This window comes from Emydura macquarii, unplaced genomic scaffold (assembly GCF_026122565.2).
Source record: "Emydura macquarii macquarii isolate MOO-44397 ecotype Brisbane River unplaced genomic scaffold, CSIRO-AGI_Emac_v2 contig_2422, whole genome shotgun sequence".
NCBI lineage: Eukaryota > Metazoa > Chordata > Testudines > Chelidae > Emydura > Emydura macquarii.
In genome coordinates, this window is record NW_027132559.1 from 43,381,114 (window position 1) to 43,395,072 (window position 13,959).

The 13,959-nt window shown below is 40.4% G+C and overlaps 1 protein-coding gene across 3 annotated transcripts in view; it reads left to right on the plus strand.

Moving 5' to 3' along the window:
* The window catches only part of MYO3A (myosin IIIA), a 175,805-nt gene that overhangs the window by 140,309 nt on the left and 21,537 nt on the right, over nt 1-13,959 (plus strand). For 2 of the 3 annotated variants that reach the window (XM_067562387.1, XM_067562385.1), the window contains 5 exons: nt 4,092-4,254; nt 4,992-5,078; nt 6,757-6,880; nt 9,483-10,446; nt 11,861-11,999. In XM_067562387.1, the coding sequence (XP_067418488.1) occupies nt 4,092-4,254; nt 4,992-5,078; nt 6,757-6,880; nt 9,483-10,446; nt 11,861-11,999 (1,477 nt within the window). Of the gene's footprint in view, nt 1-4,091; nt 4,255-4,991; nt 5,079-6,756; nt 6,881-9,482; nt 10,447-11,860; nt 12,000-13,041; nt 13,233-13,959 lie in introns of those variants that run through there. The other variant, XM_067562386.1, reaches the window with a different exon arrangement.

The following is a 13,959-nucleotide window of genomic DNA, read 5'->3' on the forward strand; positions in this document are numbered from 1 at the left end:
ATTGTTTCTAGTTGAAGAAAAGATTGCATTTGACCTGAAGTGAAAAGTTCAATTTAGATTTCAAACATTTTTTTCCTTTTAAAAATATTTTTAAAATAAAATGAAAGGCAATTCACAAAACAAAAAGCCATTTCAAATGGAAAAGTCAAAATGTTTCTTTTTAAAATGTCAAAAGGAAACATTGTGACTTTTTGCAGAATTTTGGGATTTTTTTTTTTTTAACCAAAACTGTTTCATGAATTCGTTTTGATTTCAGCAAACATTTTGATCAACCAGAATCTACATTTTTTTGCCAAAAAATGTTTTGATCAAAACATTTTGCCCAGCTCTCATCTCTGTCCCTCTTCCCAGGAGCAAGAGGGCTCAAAAAGTAATCTGATCCCAAAGAGCCCTGTCACAAGAATGAGATTTGTTTTTCAGCAAAAGTATCACATGGGGGTCTGACAAGTCTCCTAAGTGTGGGGAGAGGAGTTGGCAACAGATGAACTCAGGTGTAGAGTGTGGGGGGGATGTTTTGGTTATGGACAGAAGCCACTCTAGCTATAAGCCAACTAGGCAACTGCCTAGGATGGCAGACTTGCCCAATTGCCCTTTCATCATGACGGAGGGGTGCCAAATTTTGCAACCTTTTAAACTGGGTCACAATGCCACTCATTCAAATTTCACCTGGCTGCCTCTCCATCATGAAAGAGGGACAACCAGGCCAAATCTACTGCCCTAGGCCTATGAGGAGGGGGCAGCACACTGAAGTTTTGCACACAGTGGCAAATTGTCTTGAGTGGCCTTTGGTTATAGTGGAGATAAATGTCTGCTCCCTTATTAGTGCCCTGTGGCTCTAGTAGAATTTATCAGCCTCCCTCCCACCTCAGACTTTCTAACCTGATTTGTCAGAAAAGGCCTCCCTGCTGGCAAACTACAGGAGGTTTGCTAGACACATATGGTGCCATAGGAGAAAAACTTGTGTCTCCATACCTCAAACAACTTTAGTTTCAAGTCTCCCCTTCTCCCAACGTAACAAGGTAGAGGGGGCAGAAGAGACAAAGCTGTTGGGGAAGAATGGAACTGATGCTGTCTGAGGTGCAGACACCTCCTCTGTGTATGAGGCATCTTTCTCTATGGCCAAACCTCTTGTTCACCAGCAAGGACTCCCAGTCTAATGAACCAGAGCTGGATTTTCACAATGGGATTACCAGAGAGGAGAGGAAAGATCTTCCTTAAGGGCAGAGAGGCATTGCTGGGGCAGGTTTTACCGGAGAAGGCTGGGACAAGGATCCATGGATGCACCATCCTGCCCAACCTCTCTCATGTTGTGAGGTGGGACCAAAGGAGAAAAGGAGGGTGGGGAAAGGAGAATAACTGGAGATATGAGAATTCATATCCCACTACTTCCATAGAGTTACTCCAGATGTACACCAGTGTAACTGAGACAGGATCCGACAGACAGAGAATATGACAAAAGGAGCAGAGAGCAGAGGACAGAAAAGTCCTGAAAAAATAGATACAGTGGGCCTGATTCTCCTCTTACCTACAGCAACTGGTTTCACACCAGTGCAACTCCATTAACTTAAATGAAGTTACTTCTGATTTACTCCAGTGTGAGAACAGAATCAAGCTTGATGTTTGTACCACTTGTGCCGATCTAGCTTTTGGGATTGTTTTCCTATAACATAGGCTTCCCTTTAACTTAAAACAAATTAAAAAAATAAATAAATGGTATGGGTTTAAGATACTGGACAAAAGTGTTCACAGTCTTGAATTAGTTTTGTGAAATATGCAACAGATGAAAACATTTGTGAGCTAGCAAAACTGAATTCCTTCAGGTTCAATTTCCAAAACTGATCTCTTTTCACAGAGTCAAGTTTTGCACAAAACTTAAACACAAAAAGGAAGCTTACAAGAAGTGGAAGCTTGGTCAGATGACTAGGGAGGAGTATAAAAATACTGTTTAAGCATGCAGGAGTGAAATCAGGAGGGCCAAATCACAACTGGAGTTACAGCTAGCAAGGGACGTGAAGGGTAACAAGAAGGGTTTCTACAGGTATGTTAGTAACAAGAAGGTCAGGGAAAGTGTGGGCCCCTTACCAAATGGGGAGACAACCTAGTGACAGATGATGTGGAAAAAGCTGAAGTACTCAGTGCTTTTTTTGCCTTTGTCTTCACAGACAAGGTCAGCTTCCAGACTACTGCACTGGGCAGCACAGAATGGGGAGGAGGTGAACAGCCCTCAGTGCTGGAAGAACAGTTCAGAACTATTTAGAAAGGCTGGACATGCAAAAGTCCATGGGTCCGGATGCAATGCATCTTAGGGTGCTGAGGGAGTTGGCTGAAGTGATTGCAGAAACATTGGCCATTATCTTTGAAAACTTATGGCCATTGGGGGAGGTCCTGGATGATTGGAAAAAGGCAAATATAGTACCAATCTTCAAAAAAAGAAAGAAGGTGAATCCAAGGAACTACAAACAGGTCAGCCTCACCTCAGTCCATAGAAAAATCATGGAGCAGGTCATCAAGGAATCCATTTTGAGGCACTTGGAAGAGAGGAAGATGATCAGGAAAAGTCAGCATGGATTCACCAAGAGCAAATCATGTCTGACCAACCTGATTGTCTTTTATAGTGAGATGACTGACTCTGTGGATGTGGGGATAGCAGTGGATGTGATATACCTTGACTTTAGCAAAGCTTCTGATATGGTCTCCCACAGTATTCTTAACAGCAAGTTAAAGAGGTATGGGTTGGATGAATGGACTATAAGGTGGATAGAAAGTTGGCTAGATCATCGAGCTCAACGGGTAGTGATCAATGGCTTGATTTCTAATTGGCAGCTGGTAACAAGAGGAGTGCCCCAGGGTTGGTGCTGGAGCCAGTTTTGTTCAACATCTTCATTAATGATCTGGAGGATGTGGTGGTTTGCACCCTCAGCAAGTTTGCAGATGACACTAGGCTGGAGGGAGTGATAAATACGCTGGAGGGCAGGGATAGGATACAGAGTGACATAGACAAATTGGAGGATTGGGCCAAAAGAAATCTCATGAGATTCAACAAGGACAAGTGCAGAGTCCTGCACTTAGGATGGAAGAATCCCATGCACTGCTACAAACTGAGGACCAACCAGCTAGGCAGCAGTTTAGCAGAAAAGGACCTAGGAGTTACAATGAACAAGAAGCTGGATATGAGTCAACCGTGTGCCCTTATTGCCAAGAAGGCTAACAGCATATTGGGCTGCATTAGTAGGAGCATTGCTAGCAGATCGAGGGAAGTGATTATTCCCCTGTATTCGGCACTGGTGAGGCCTCAATTGAAATACTGTGTCCAGAAAAGATGTGGAGAAATTGGAAAAAGTCCAGCGGAGGACAACAAAAATGATTAGAGGCTGGAGCACATGACTTATGAGGAGAGACTGAGGGAACTAGGCTAGTTTAGCCTGCAGAAAAGAAGAATGAGGGGGGATTTGATAGAAGCCTTTAACTACCTGAAGGGGGGTTCCAAGAAGGATGGAAATAGGCTGTTTTCAGTGGTAGTAGGTGGCAGAACTCAGAGAAGTGGTCTCAAGTTGCAGTGGGGGAGGTCTAGGTTGGATATTAGGAAAAACCTTTTCACTGGGAGGGTGTTGAAGCACTGGAATGGGTTATCTAGGGAGGTGGTGGAATCTCCATCCTTAGAGGTTTTTAAGGTACAACTTGACAAAGCTCTGGTTGGGATGATTTAGTTGAGGTTGGTCCTGCTTTGAGCAGAGGATTGGATTAAATGACCTCCTGAGGTCCATTCCAACCCTAATCTTCTATGATTTTGTGATTCTATGACTGATGAGGTTAAAGTATGAAATGAAATGTATTCTAATGAAAATACAAATAACAACAGTTTTGGCTACCTGTGTAACTAACTAAAATTACAGAATTATTTCAGCTTTGTCACCCTTCAAAAATGATCATTTAAACAATGTAACTAAAGGCTTTGTTCTTTCCCTGGTGGTCACACAGAATTCCTGTTGATGCTAAATACATTAATGTGCATATATGAATTAGTGTGAGAAGACTGTCTAGGGGCCATATTAATTAATGCTGTGTACCATTGTTTGTTTATTCTCTTTAAGGTGTTCCTTAAATACTATCATGTGGAGCAGTTGAATTTAATGCAAAAGGAGACGGTTGACAGAATTGTTTTGATTCAGGCGTATGTCAGAGGATGGCTAGGTTCAAAGAGATACAAAAAATTAAAGGAGAAAAGGGAAGAAAGTGCTATTAAAATACAGTCAGGTAATAGCTCGACAGCATTTTAGAATAAATACAGCATTCTATATGCATATGGATGAAATATGGCTGTACATGCTTTCTTACATTTTGCATTTTTAAACCTGTTGCATTTGATAAAGCATTCTATGTTTGATGCTTATGTATTCTTATGAAAAGAAATTTATTAATCAGATTTTGACAATAATCTCCTTAGTATGGTTGTCTGTCAATGTTACTTTTAAAAGACAATTTTTAACAACAGAGGAATGTGAATACATAAATTATATTTTTATTCATAAAATTCCAGCGTACTCTGACAATGTCACATAATATACCAGTGAAAAATTAATGTATTAACCACGTTGGATAAAAAGACTAATTAAGCTATTGATTGAGAGATTGCTAATTGAACAGCCTTCTTTTAGCATAACTTTGAGCATCATCCTCTTGGAAGTTCCAACTTCTGCATTTTGTATATATATGCTAATTGATTCCATAATATCAATATGACCTGGAGGACCCAGATTTTACATATTTTATACAATTTGTGCTTCCTTGCCATAAAATTGGAAATCTGAGTGACAACTCAATTGTCTCCTCCGTGAAAACTCAAAAGTGTGTTTCTGGATAGAAACATCCTGGAAAAAATAATACTTGCAAATACTTTAATTCAGGTTCTATAATTCTTTGCAGAATTCTTTGTTTTCATATTCTTCTATATCACCTAATGGATGTGCTTAAATTTTCCCATTTCTTTTTAGTTTACAGGGGTTTTGTTGCTCGTAAAGAATATAAAAATGCAAAAAATGAATACAAAATGGAAACATTTATTACCAGACTTCAAGCAGGTAAGAACTGTTAAGTTTTCTAGGCTTATAATACACTGATTTTATCTATCTTCTTATACACAATGTACTGTGCCAGATCCTCAGCTGCCATATAGCTACACTGACTGCAGTGGAACTATGTCTGATTGCACCGGCTGAGGAACTGATGCATTTGTCGACTTGTAAATATTGTATATATGCAATATATATGTATGCACACTATATATCTGCTTGTATTTAATGTATATATACAATATATCTCTGTATGCTATTGTATATATTGTTTACATTTTTGTATAGATTTGTTACATCTTGGATAACAACATTTACTTTAGAGAAGAATCCTATCTATAGCTATGCATATGTCCCTGGTTATCTTCTGTCATGGCTCCATTCCTGCTTATCAAAATGTTCCTTCTATTCCTCTGTGCCAAAACATCTCTGCTCTGACATCCCCCAAGATTCAGTTCTTGATCCTTTGCTTTTTTCCATCTACTCTGTTTCCCTTGGTTATTTTGATAACAATCAGTTGTACATACACAACCTGACTCTGATCTCATGCTGGTATAAATTCAGGAATATCTCTACTGCAGTCAATGGAATTTTACTAGTGTAAAACTGATATGAGAGCAGAATAAAATCCAGAGAGATCACCATTGAAAGTCAGTGTTTACCAACACTATGTTATCTGAGATGCCCCAGTTACCTCCTCTGCAGAGAGTGTCTCAAATGCCACAATGTGATAACTGTGTGTTCATGTTGATTAATCACTCTACTGTATCTTATGATATATTTAATAGTCCTTCTTTTCCACTCTCTCTGCCTGACATATGACTTCATATGTCAACTTCATTCAGCACAAAATAAGTAAAATCATATGATGCCCATTCTCACACAATTTTAGTGGCTTTGCTCCCCATTTGCTTCAAAATTCAGTTCAAAATTGCCATCGTTGTTTGAAAACCATCATTGGATATCCTCCATCCTACCTCAAAGACCTGGGCCAACTTCACAGGTGACGCTAAGTAACTTGAAACAGATCAGATGCTTTCCACACTCACATTAACACTGGTATAACTCCTTTGACTTCAGTGGAGTTATTCCTGATTTGCACCTATGTAAATGGGAGGAGAATCAGGCACAGAAACTAAGGAAACTCTAAGAAACTCTAGAAAGAATCTAAGGGCATGTAATTTCCACTGCCTTTGGGCCCCCTCAAAGTTCATGTTAAATGCATTTATATTCCTTCCTAGACAAAGTTGGACCCCCTTAGACTCAGATTCACTTATCAGCATGATTTATGTCTCCATTAAACAGCACTTCTGAGTCTGGCCCATTGCATCTAATGGAGTGCAACTTGATGGGCTGGGAGAGAGGAACGCAGCAAGAAAGTCAGCTGACAGGGGAGAGTATGAATAAGTCAGCTAGGCCACCCGTACCTAAAATTTGGCTCCTTGCCATGTAGTTCACGCCATCTTTTAACTCATTACACTCAATTATACATCTGTAAATGTGTGCGGGAGAGTCCAATTTACACCACTTTACATATCAATTCTGAATTTGGCCTCTTCCATTCCCTTCCCCATTCTTCTGCTGCTTTTTTTATTTAACTCTGTATTGTTATTATTTAACTCTGTTGAAAGTTTGAAATACTGCTTGTGTGTTGTCTAAAATTGTATTGTACTGTAATTTGTATCAGTTGCAAGAGGATACTTAATCAGAAAGAAAAGGAAAGAAATAACAGATGCAACGAACAAAGCAGCGACAACAATTCAGTCTCACTATAGGGGATATAGGGAGAGGAAAAGCTTCAAAAAGAGGAGGTAGTGATCTTTTCCTTCTATTGTACCACTTAAATGTCTCCTGCTTCAGTAAACACATTGTCAAAAATGAGCAATATACTCTGGAAATGGAGCAGAATTGGATTCTTTTGTGTAGTACAACTAGTTTGTTTGCTTATTTTAAATGCTGACAGTAAACATTTTTCTTAAGTTTTTTGACCTCAGGGGAGAAGAGGCAAATTTGGGGTAAAAAAATGAGTTAGCAATATTTCACCCATGTGACGTTCCCCTCTGCAATCTGGACTGGCATATCACTGTGTCACCCCAATCCCTCACTCCTGGAGCCCGTCTTACACTTGCCCTGCTGTGTGAACTACCCACTCCTGGGTCAGCTCACTCATAGCCTCTTGCAAGCAAGTGGATCTTACCTTAGAGAGTGAGTGATTCTGGCCAGCCACTCATGGGATTATGCAATGGTGTGACCCCCAGCCACCATCCCCAGTCCCAGATGCAATCCTAGGAACTGCCGTTTTACAGAGTTCAGTGCTGCCCACTGGACTCTGCAAGCTCATTGGTTAGTCAGTTTATCAAAGAAATTGATATGCACCAGCTCTGTCACTCTAAATGAAGTCTCTACACACACCCAAACCACAAGCACTGCTTTAGACAACACAAACAAATATGTTTATTAAGTACAGAAAGATTTTAAATGATTATAAACCATAATAATATGGGTCAGTTTTGATCAGGAAGAAAAAAAAAAGGCAAATTGCATTCTAAACTAAACTTAACACATCAATAGCCTTGCAGTCTTTGATGTTATCTTACCACAGGCTGGCTGACACCTTCAACCAGACTCCCCTCCTGTGGTCAGTCTTTCAGTTGCTTGATGTTGCTTCGTCAATGGATTACCAGGGAGAGCTCCAGAGACAAAAACGCCTCTGCCTTTAACATGTTTCCTCATCATCCCCTGGGGTCAGGTGATCGGCCGTGTCCGGCATGGTTTCCTCCACTTGAGTCAAATGAGCGTCACCTTGTCAGATGCTTAGGCCAGTCCATTGTTCCTGTATGCATGCCTCAGCAAGGCGTGAACTCTCACTCTGCTTTGTGTTTGCCTGGATCTGTTCAAGCCATGTGAGACACACATTTGGGAATATTACATAGCGGAGTTTTGTAACTACACATGTGACATTGCAAGAAGCACACTACCATAACAATAATGTTCAGCATGTCATGAGCATTCCAAAAACACCCTACATGACATACTTTGCATTAAACAATACACAGTTATACTATAAGGGTGAACATGAATGATATATAAATCCATTTGTGATTTTAATATAAACTGATACTACATATGGGTACTGGTCTGTGTTTGGAATAGGTCTTCTTGAGACATTTCTGTACATTGCATACACTTCTTGTCTGAATCAAATAAAAGTAAAAATGGAAAAAAATTGACAACCTGAAACACGGAAACTTCCTCTTATCCATATGTTGAAATGAACACACAACAATAAAAAAAAACTCTGTTCATGAAAGTAGTTCAGGATTTTTTCCAGACGCGTTATGTTGAACAGCCAGTACTTTCACAAGCTCTTATGAGCCTGCTCAGTGTAATTCAACCAAGTAGGCATTCATTCTCTGAAATGCACCTTTGAGAAGCCTACTTCTTTTTTAAATTTTTAGGCTTTGCTTTTGGTGTGTGATTGGGTGATAGCGCTAGAAAGATTTGGTAGTCTTACCCATAAGAGAAGGAAACCGTTTGGGAGACAGCTTACAGCCAGTAATAACAATGAGGGATGAAGGAGTGGAAGAATGTCCTCATGGTTAGGGTGCTGTCCTGTGATTCAGAAGAGTCGAGTTCAATTCCCTGCTCCATCACAGACTTTCTTGTTTGACTTTGGGCAAGTTGCTTAGTCTCTCTGTACCCCAGTTTCCCATCTGTAAAATAGGGTGTTGTGAGAACAAATACATTAAAGATTGGGAGGCACTCAGACACTACGATAATGGGGAGCCATATAAGCACCTAAGGTAGACAGACAGGAGCTATGGAAGGAGTCCAGGACTCTTTCAGGTAGTAGGTGGGTTGAACAGCGTGAAAGGTCTGGCTTGGCATTTAACCTCAGTTGATGGTGATAAAGAAGGCCCAGAGAGTGTGCCAGTTATTCCCCTGGTGTCAGGGAATATTTTCCATATGAAATTTTATGACCTGGCTCCAAATCCATGAACATTCTTTTTGCATTGCTATTTGGATAGTGTTTTTCCCTTGAGGGATGGGTTTTGGACTGTGTAAATTACTTAGGTTTTTGTACACTGCTGGAAAATATCTATCGTTTTTTTTACTATCTGTACACTTGCAGTGGATTGTTTTCTGTATCCTTTATCACATGTTCTTTTACCACCCACATGGCCACCCTCATTGCCCTTAGGCCATTTGACAGGGATATTCTTCCAGAATTTGAATATCATTGATGTTCACAAATGTGTTTATTCATTCACCATCCCTAATCTGTGCTGGATGCTTTAGCTGTTGTTTTCCGTTTTGATTGATCAAATTGTCGTTTAGTACACAAACATTGCAGCAGGAAATTGGGTAATCTGTCTGCTATAATGTTTCCCAAATGCAATATGTCTCATGCAGGGAATCACTTCTGAAAAAGGAACAAACTAAAAATGCAACCTCTGTTATTGAAAAAGAAAAAGATGAGCAACCTCAAGACAATGAAGAAAACCCAGCTGTGATGACAAACTCTCCTTCTCCAGCTGAAGTGGAAGCAGCTGTTGTTGTTCAGAGTAACTATAGAGGCTACAGAGAGCGTAAAAAAATAAAGGACCAACGCAGAAAACTAGCAGACCAAGTGTCATCTCCAGTGGAAAACTTCAAACCAGAAGTAAAGCCAGTTCAAAATGTAGTGCCAGAAGCTGAGGCTGAAACAGACAGAAAAGATAAGACAGCTATTTTCATTCAGAGCAGCTACCCTGGACACCCAGGCAGAAAGAACCTAGAGGAAAAAAGGAAAATGCATCCAAGAGGTGAGAGTGCTTCTATGAAACAAAACTTTCCAAGGCAGCATCCAAAGGAAGGTAAAAAACAGGCCTCTTTGAAGCAGCCATCAAAAAAAATGACTAAAGTAGGCCTCCAAGATCAGACTCATCAGGAAGCAATCAGCACAGATGAGCAAAACCAAGTGTCTGTTGTTGTTCAGAATAAGTATGACAGTCACTTGGAGAGAAACCATTTGCCACATGAAGGGATAATACCTGTTGAAAATAAAGGAAATATAAAGAAAGACTCAGTAAGTGTCTCACAGAAGCAAGTCGAGCCAGAAAAACAAGGTTCAGAAGACAAAAATAAGGCAGCAGTGGTAATTCAGAGCAATTATCGAGGTTACAGAAGAAGGGGGCAACTAAGAAAAGAAGGGAAATTACCTTGTAAAAATCAGGAGAGAGACAGTAAAGAGCCAACTGAAGTCGCACATATTCAAAATCATGATTCCAAGACAACAAAAGATAGAGAAAGCTGCAACACTCAGGCTGAGCGCCATCAGAATCTAAAGGATGACTCAGTGAAAGAGGCTTGTGATTTGGCAGCCTTTTCAAGACAGGTAAGAAGCTTATAAAGCTAAATATTTCTGGATACCTGAAGGAAATATGCTAAGTGCAATGCATTAGATGATCGCTCACTGAAAATGAATGCTCTGACTCACTCTACGTCATAACATACAAAACACCAGAATTAACTATAATAAGGAGCATACTGGTCAGACCAGTCAGTCAGAAAGATTTTAAATCACTTTATTCTATGCAGTGTTACTTGGAGGGAGGTAAATCACTGAGCAGGAACCGAGGAGCTGGGTTTATACAGATTCAGATACTAATTTTTTCTGCAGCTTGGTGGGGGTTTTAGGCAAATCAGACTCTCACTTAGGAGTTGAACTGTGGAGGGGGGGCGGTTATCTGTTTAAAATTTTGTTTTCCTTAAATTTATATCAATAATTTTTCCCCTTCAAAGCTCTGTGTGCCTGGAGACGAGCCCCCACAGAATGCAAGGGATTGCTAGGGTTCACCAATTCCCTCTAATACTTTCCGACAGCGTACATTAGAGCTGGGCAGAGGATGACAATTCTGCTTCATGACAACTTCCAAGGTTTTGAAATTTGGTTTTGTTCAGCATTGGGAAAACCAAACACTTTTGGACATTCTCACTAAATGAACTGTGTCAAAACATCCATTTTTGGATTTTAAAAGGGCAGGGATTTTTCATTTGGGTCACTTTCTCTGGTCAAAAGTGACTGGAGCCCAACCTGAAACCTGCCTGTTGAAAACATCATTGAAATTGCTAGATCTCCATGAAATGTTTTGGCTTCAGGGAAGCAGCATCATTCGATAAAAATACATTTCATTTAAAATGTTGTGCCCAGCTTTAATTCGTTGTGGATGAACTCTTGGCCCCATGGAATTTATTGGCAAAGCTCCTATTGATTTCAGTGAGAACAAGATTTCACTCTGTAAAATTCAGGTATTTTAATGTATATTTTATAAAAATCTACAAGTAAGAGATTGTCAGAGTTGAGGGTGGCGGTTCTCCATTTTAACCTCAAACCAGAAGCCCCTGTCAAGACAGTTTTTGAAATGCTGATATTTGCCAACTCGGGCCCTGACTCAGCAGGGCAGTGAAACCCTTACCGGCCTGTTTAAAGTTATGCACATGCTTAGCTCCCTTGCTGAATAAGGTTACCATGCCCATTCCTAGTGTGTGCTCTGCACAGTTGCAGCCCAGCTCCCATTGTCTTCAAAAGGGCTGTGCGTGGACACAGATGAGAGCCTGCACGGAGCAGTTTGCAAGACCAGGTGTTATTACACATGCATCGTTTGTCACAGTACTGTGATGGGATTATTTCACGTTTTCAAAAAAAGGCATTTGTCTAATCTCTGTTTACCTTATTGTCCCATCTGCAGTTTTTCACCCTTGATTTACCTGGAAACATGGAGATACATATCTTGTGTTACTTTCTTTAGATATCAAAATTATCTGAAGACTATTTGGCACTGCAGCAAAAGTTGAATGAAATGATTTTGTCGCATCAGCTGAGGCCCGTGATGCTGTCCAAAGATAAGCAAACAAATGGCCGACTTTCTCCTCATGTGTGTCAATCAGGTAATATTTAACCTCCATGTTTATCAACAACATTAATGGAACTCAGGGGCAAGTCTTGCAGCCACAGGGGGTTCCATGACAAGGGTTCATATTCATAGATATTAAGGCCAGAAGGAACTACTGGATCATCTAGTTTGACCTCCTGTGTAACACAGACCATAAAACTTTGCCCACTTTCCCCAGCACTGAGCCCAAGAACCTGTATTTTACTAAATCATATCTTCCAGAAAGGCATCCAGTTGTGATGTGATGACATCAAGAGATGGAGAATCCACCACTTCCCTGGGTAGTTTGTTCCAGTGGTTATTCATTAATAACATTTCACTGTTAAAATGTATGCCTTGTTTCTAATAAGAATTTGTCTAGCTTCACTTCCAGCCATTGGTTCTTGTTATGCCTTTCTCTGCTAGATTACATAGCCTTTTAGTACCCAGAATTTTCTCCCCATTAAGGTACTTATATACCATGATCAAGTCACCTCCTGTTCTTCTTTTTGATAAACTCCACAGATAGAGCCCTTCATCACTGTAGGGCATTTTCTCCAACTCTCAGCTCATTTTTGTGGCTCTTCTCTGTTCCCTTTCCAATTTTTCAACATCCTTTTTAAAATGTGGAAACCAGGACTGGAGCCTTTATTCCAGTATCAGTCTCCCCAATGCCATATCCAGAGGTAAAATCAGCTCCTACTCCTACTTGCTACTCCCCTGTTTATACAGCTAAGGATCACATTAGCCCTTTTTGCCACAGCATCACACTGGGAGCTCATGCTGAGTTGTTTGTCCACTGTGTCCTTTAAATCCTTTTCAAGAGTCACAGCTTTCTAGAAGACAGTCCCCTATTCTGTAAATCTGACTTCCATTCCTTGTTCCTAAATGTATGACCTTATATTGACTATGTTAATGCATATTGGTGGAATGAGCCCAGCTATTAGCTGAGCTACATCACTCTGGATGAATTCCCTGTCCTCGTCGTTATTTACCACTCCACCAATCTTTGTGTTATCTGCAGATTTTATCAGCAGTTATTTTATATTTATTTCCAGATCATTGATGAAAATGTTGAAAATTGTCAGGCCTAGAATTGATCCCTGTGGACTCCCCCATTCAATGATGATTCTTCATTGAGATTTGAAAGCAATCAACTAGCCAGTTCCTAATCCATTTAATGGATGTGCTCTGTTGAGATTGTATAGTGCTAATTTTTAAATCATGTCATGTAGTACTCAATCAAACACCTCAGCAAAGTCTATTACATTTGCAAAGTTTACCTCTACCAAACTTGTTGCCTCGTCAAAGAATAAAATCAGATTTGTTTGACAAGGCTTATTTTCCATAAAACCATATTGACTGGCATTAATTATATTCCTACCTGTTAATTCTTTATTAATTGAATCCTGTATCAGCTACAGGTGCATGGTAACTGGTGCAGTTCTTCTGTGCAACAGGAGACAGCCTTTGGGGGAGGGACAGCAGTTACAAGCCCCCAGCACACCATGAATCTCTGGTCCACGGAGGGCTCTCTGTATACTAGCACATCTGAGGCAGATGGGAGTAGATGATGAAAGGGAAAGCATGGAGGTCAAGGGTGTGGTCACTATGCTGATCATCAGGACCTGCCCGACATGGAGAGGTGCATATGGAGCTGTAGAAACTATTCTTGCCTTTTGGGTTAGGGTAGGCTCTGCTGAATAGTTCCCCAGCCTGGTGGGAAGGTTTCCTCTAACTCTGGCACATCAAGTGGTCAGGCCATAGTTCAGACTTAGTATTTGTTCAAACATACTACATTGTTTTCACTATAATACTGTGAAGCTGATTCTCATGTACACCTAGGCCCCGTTTACACCCCTCTGGCAGTGTGAAAGGGACCTTAAAGCACATGTACTTTACCCCCATTTTCAGGGCCCTTCACACTACCAGAGTGCAATAAAGGTACCTCAGTGTATATAAGAGTCAGGCCTTGT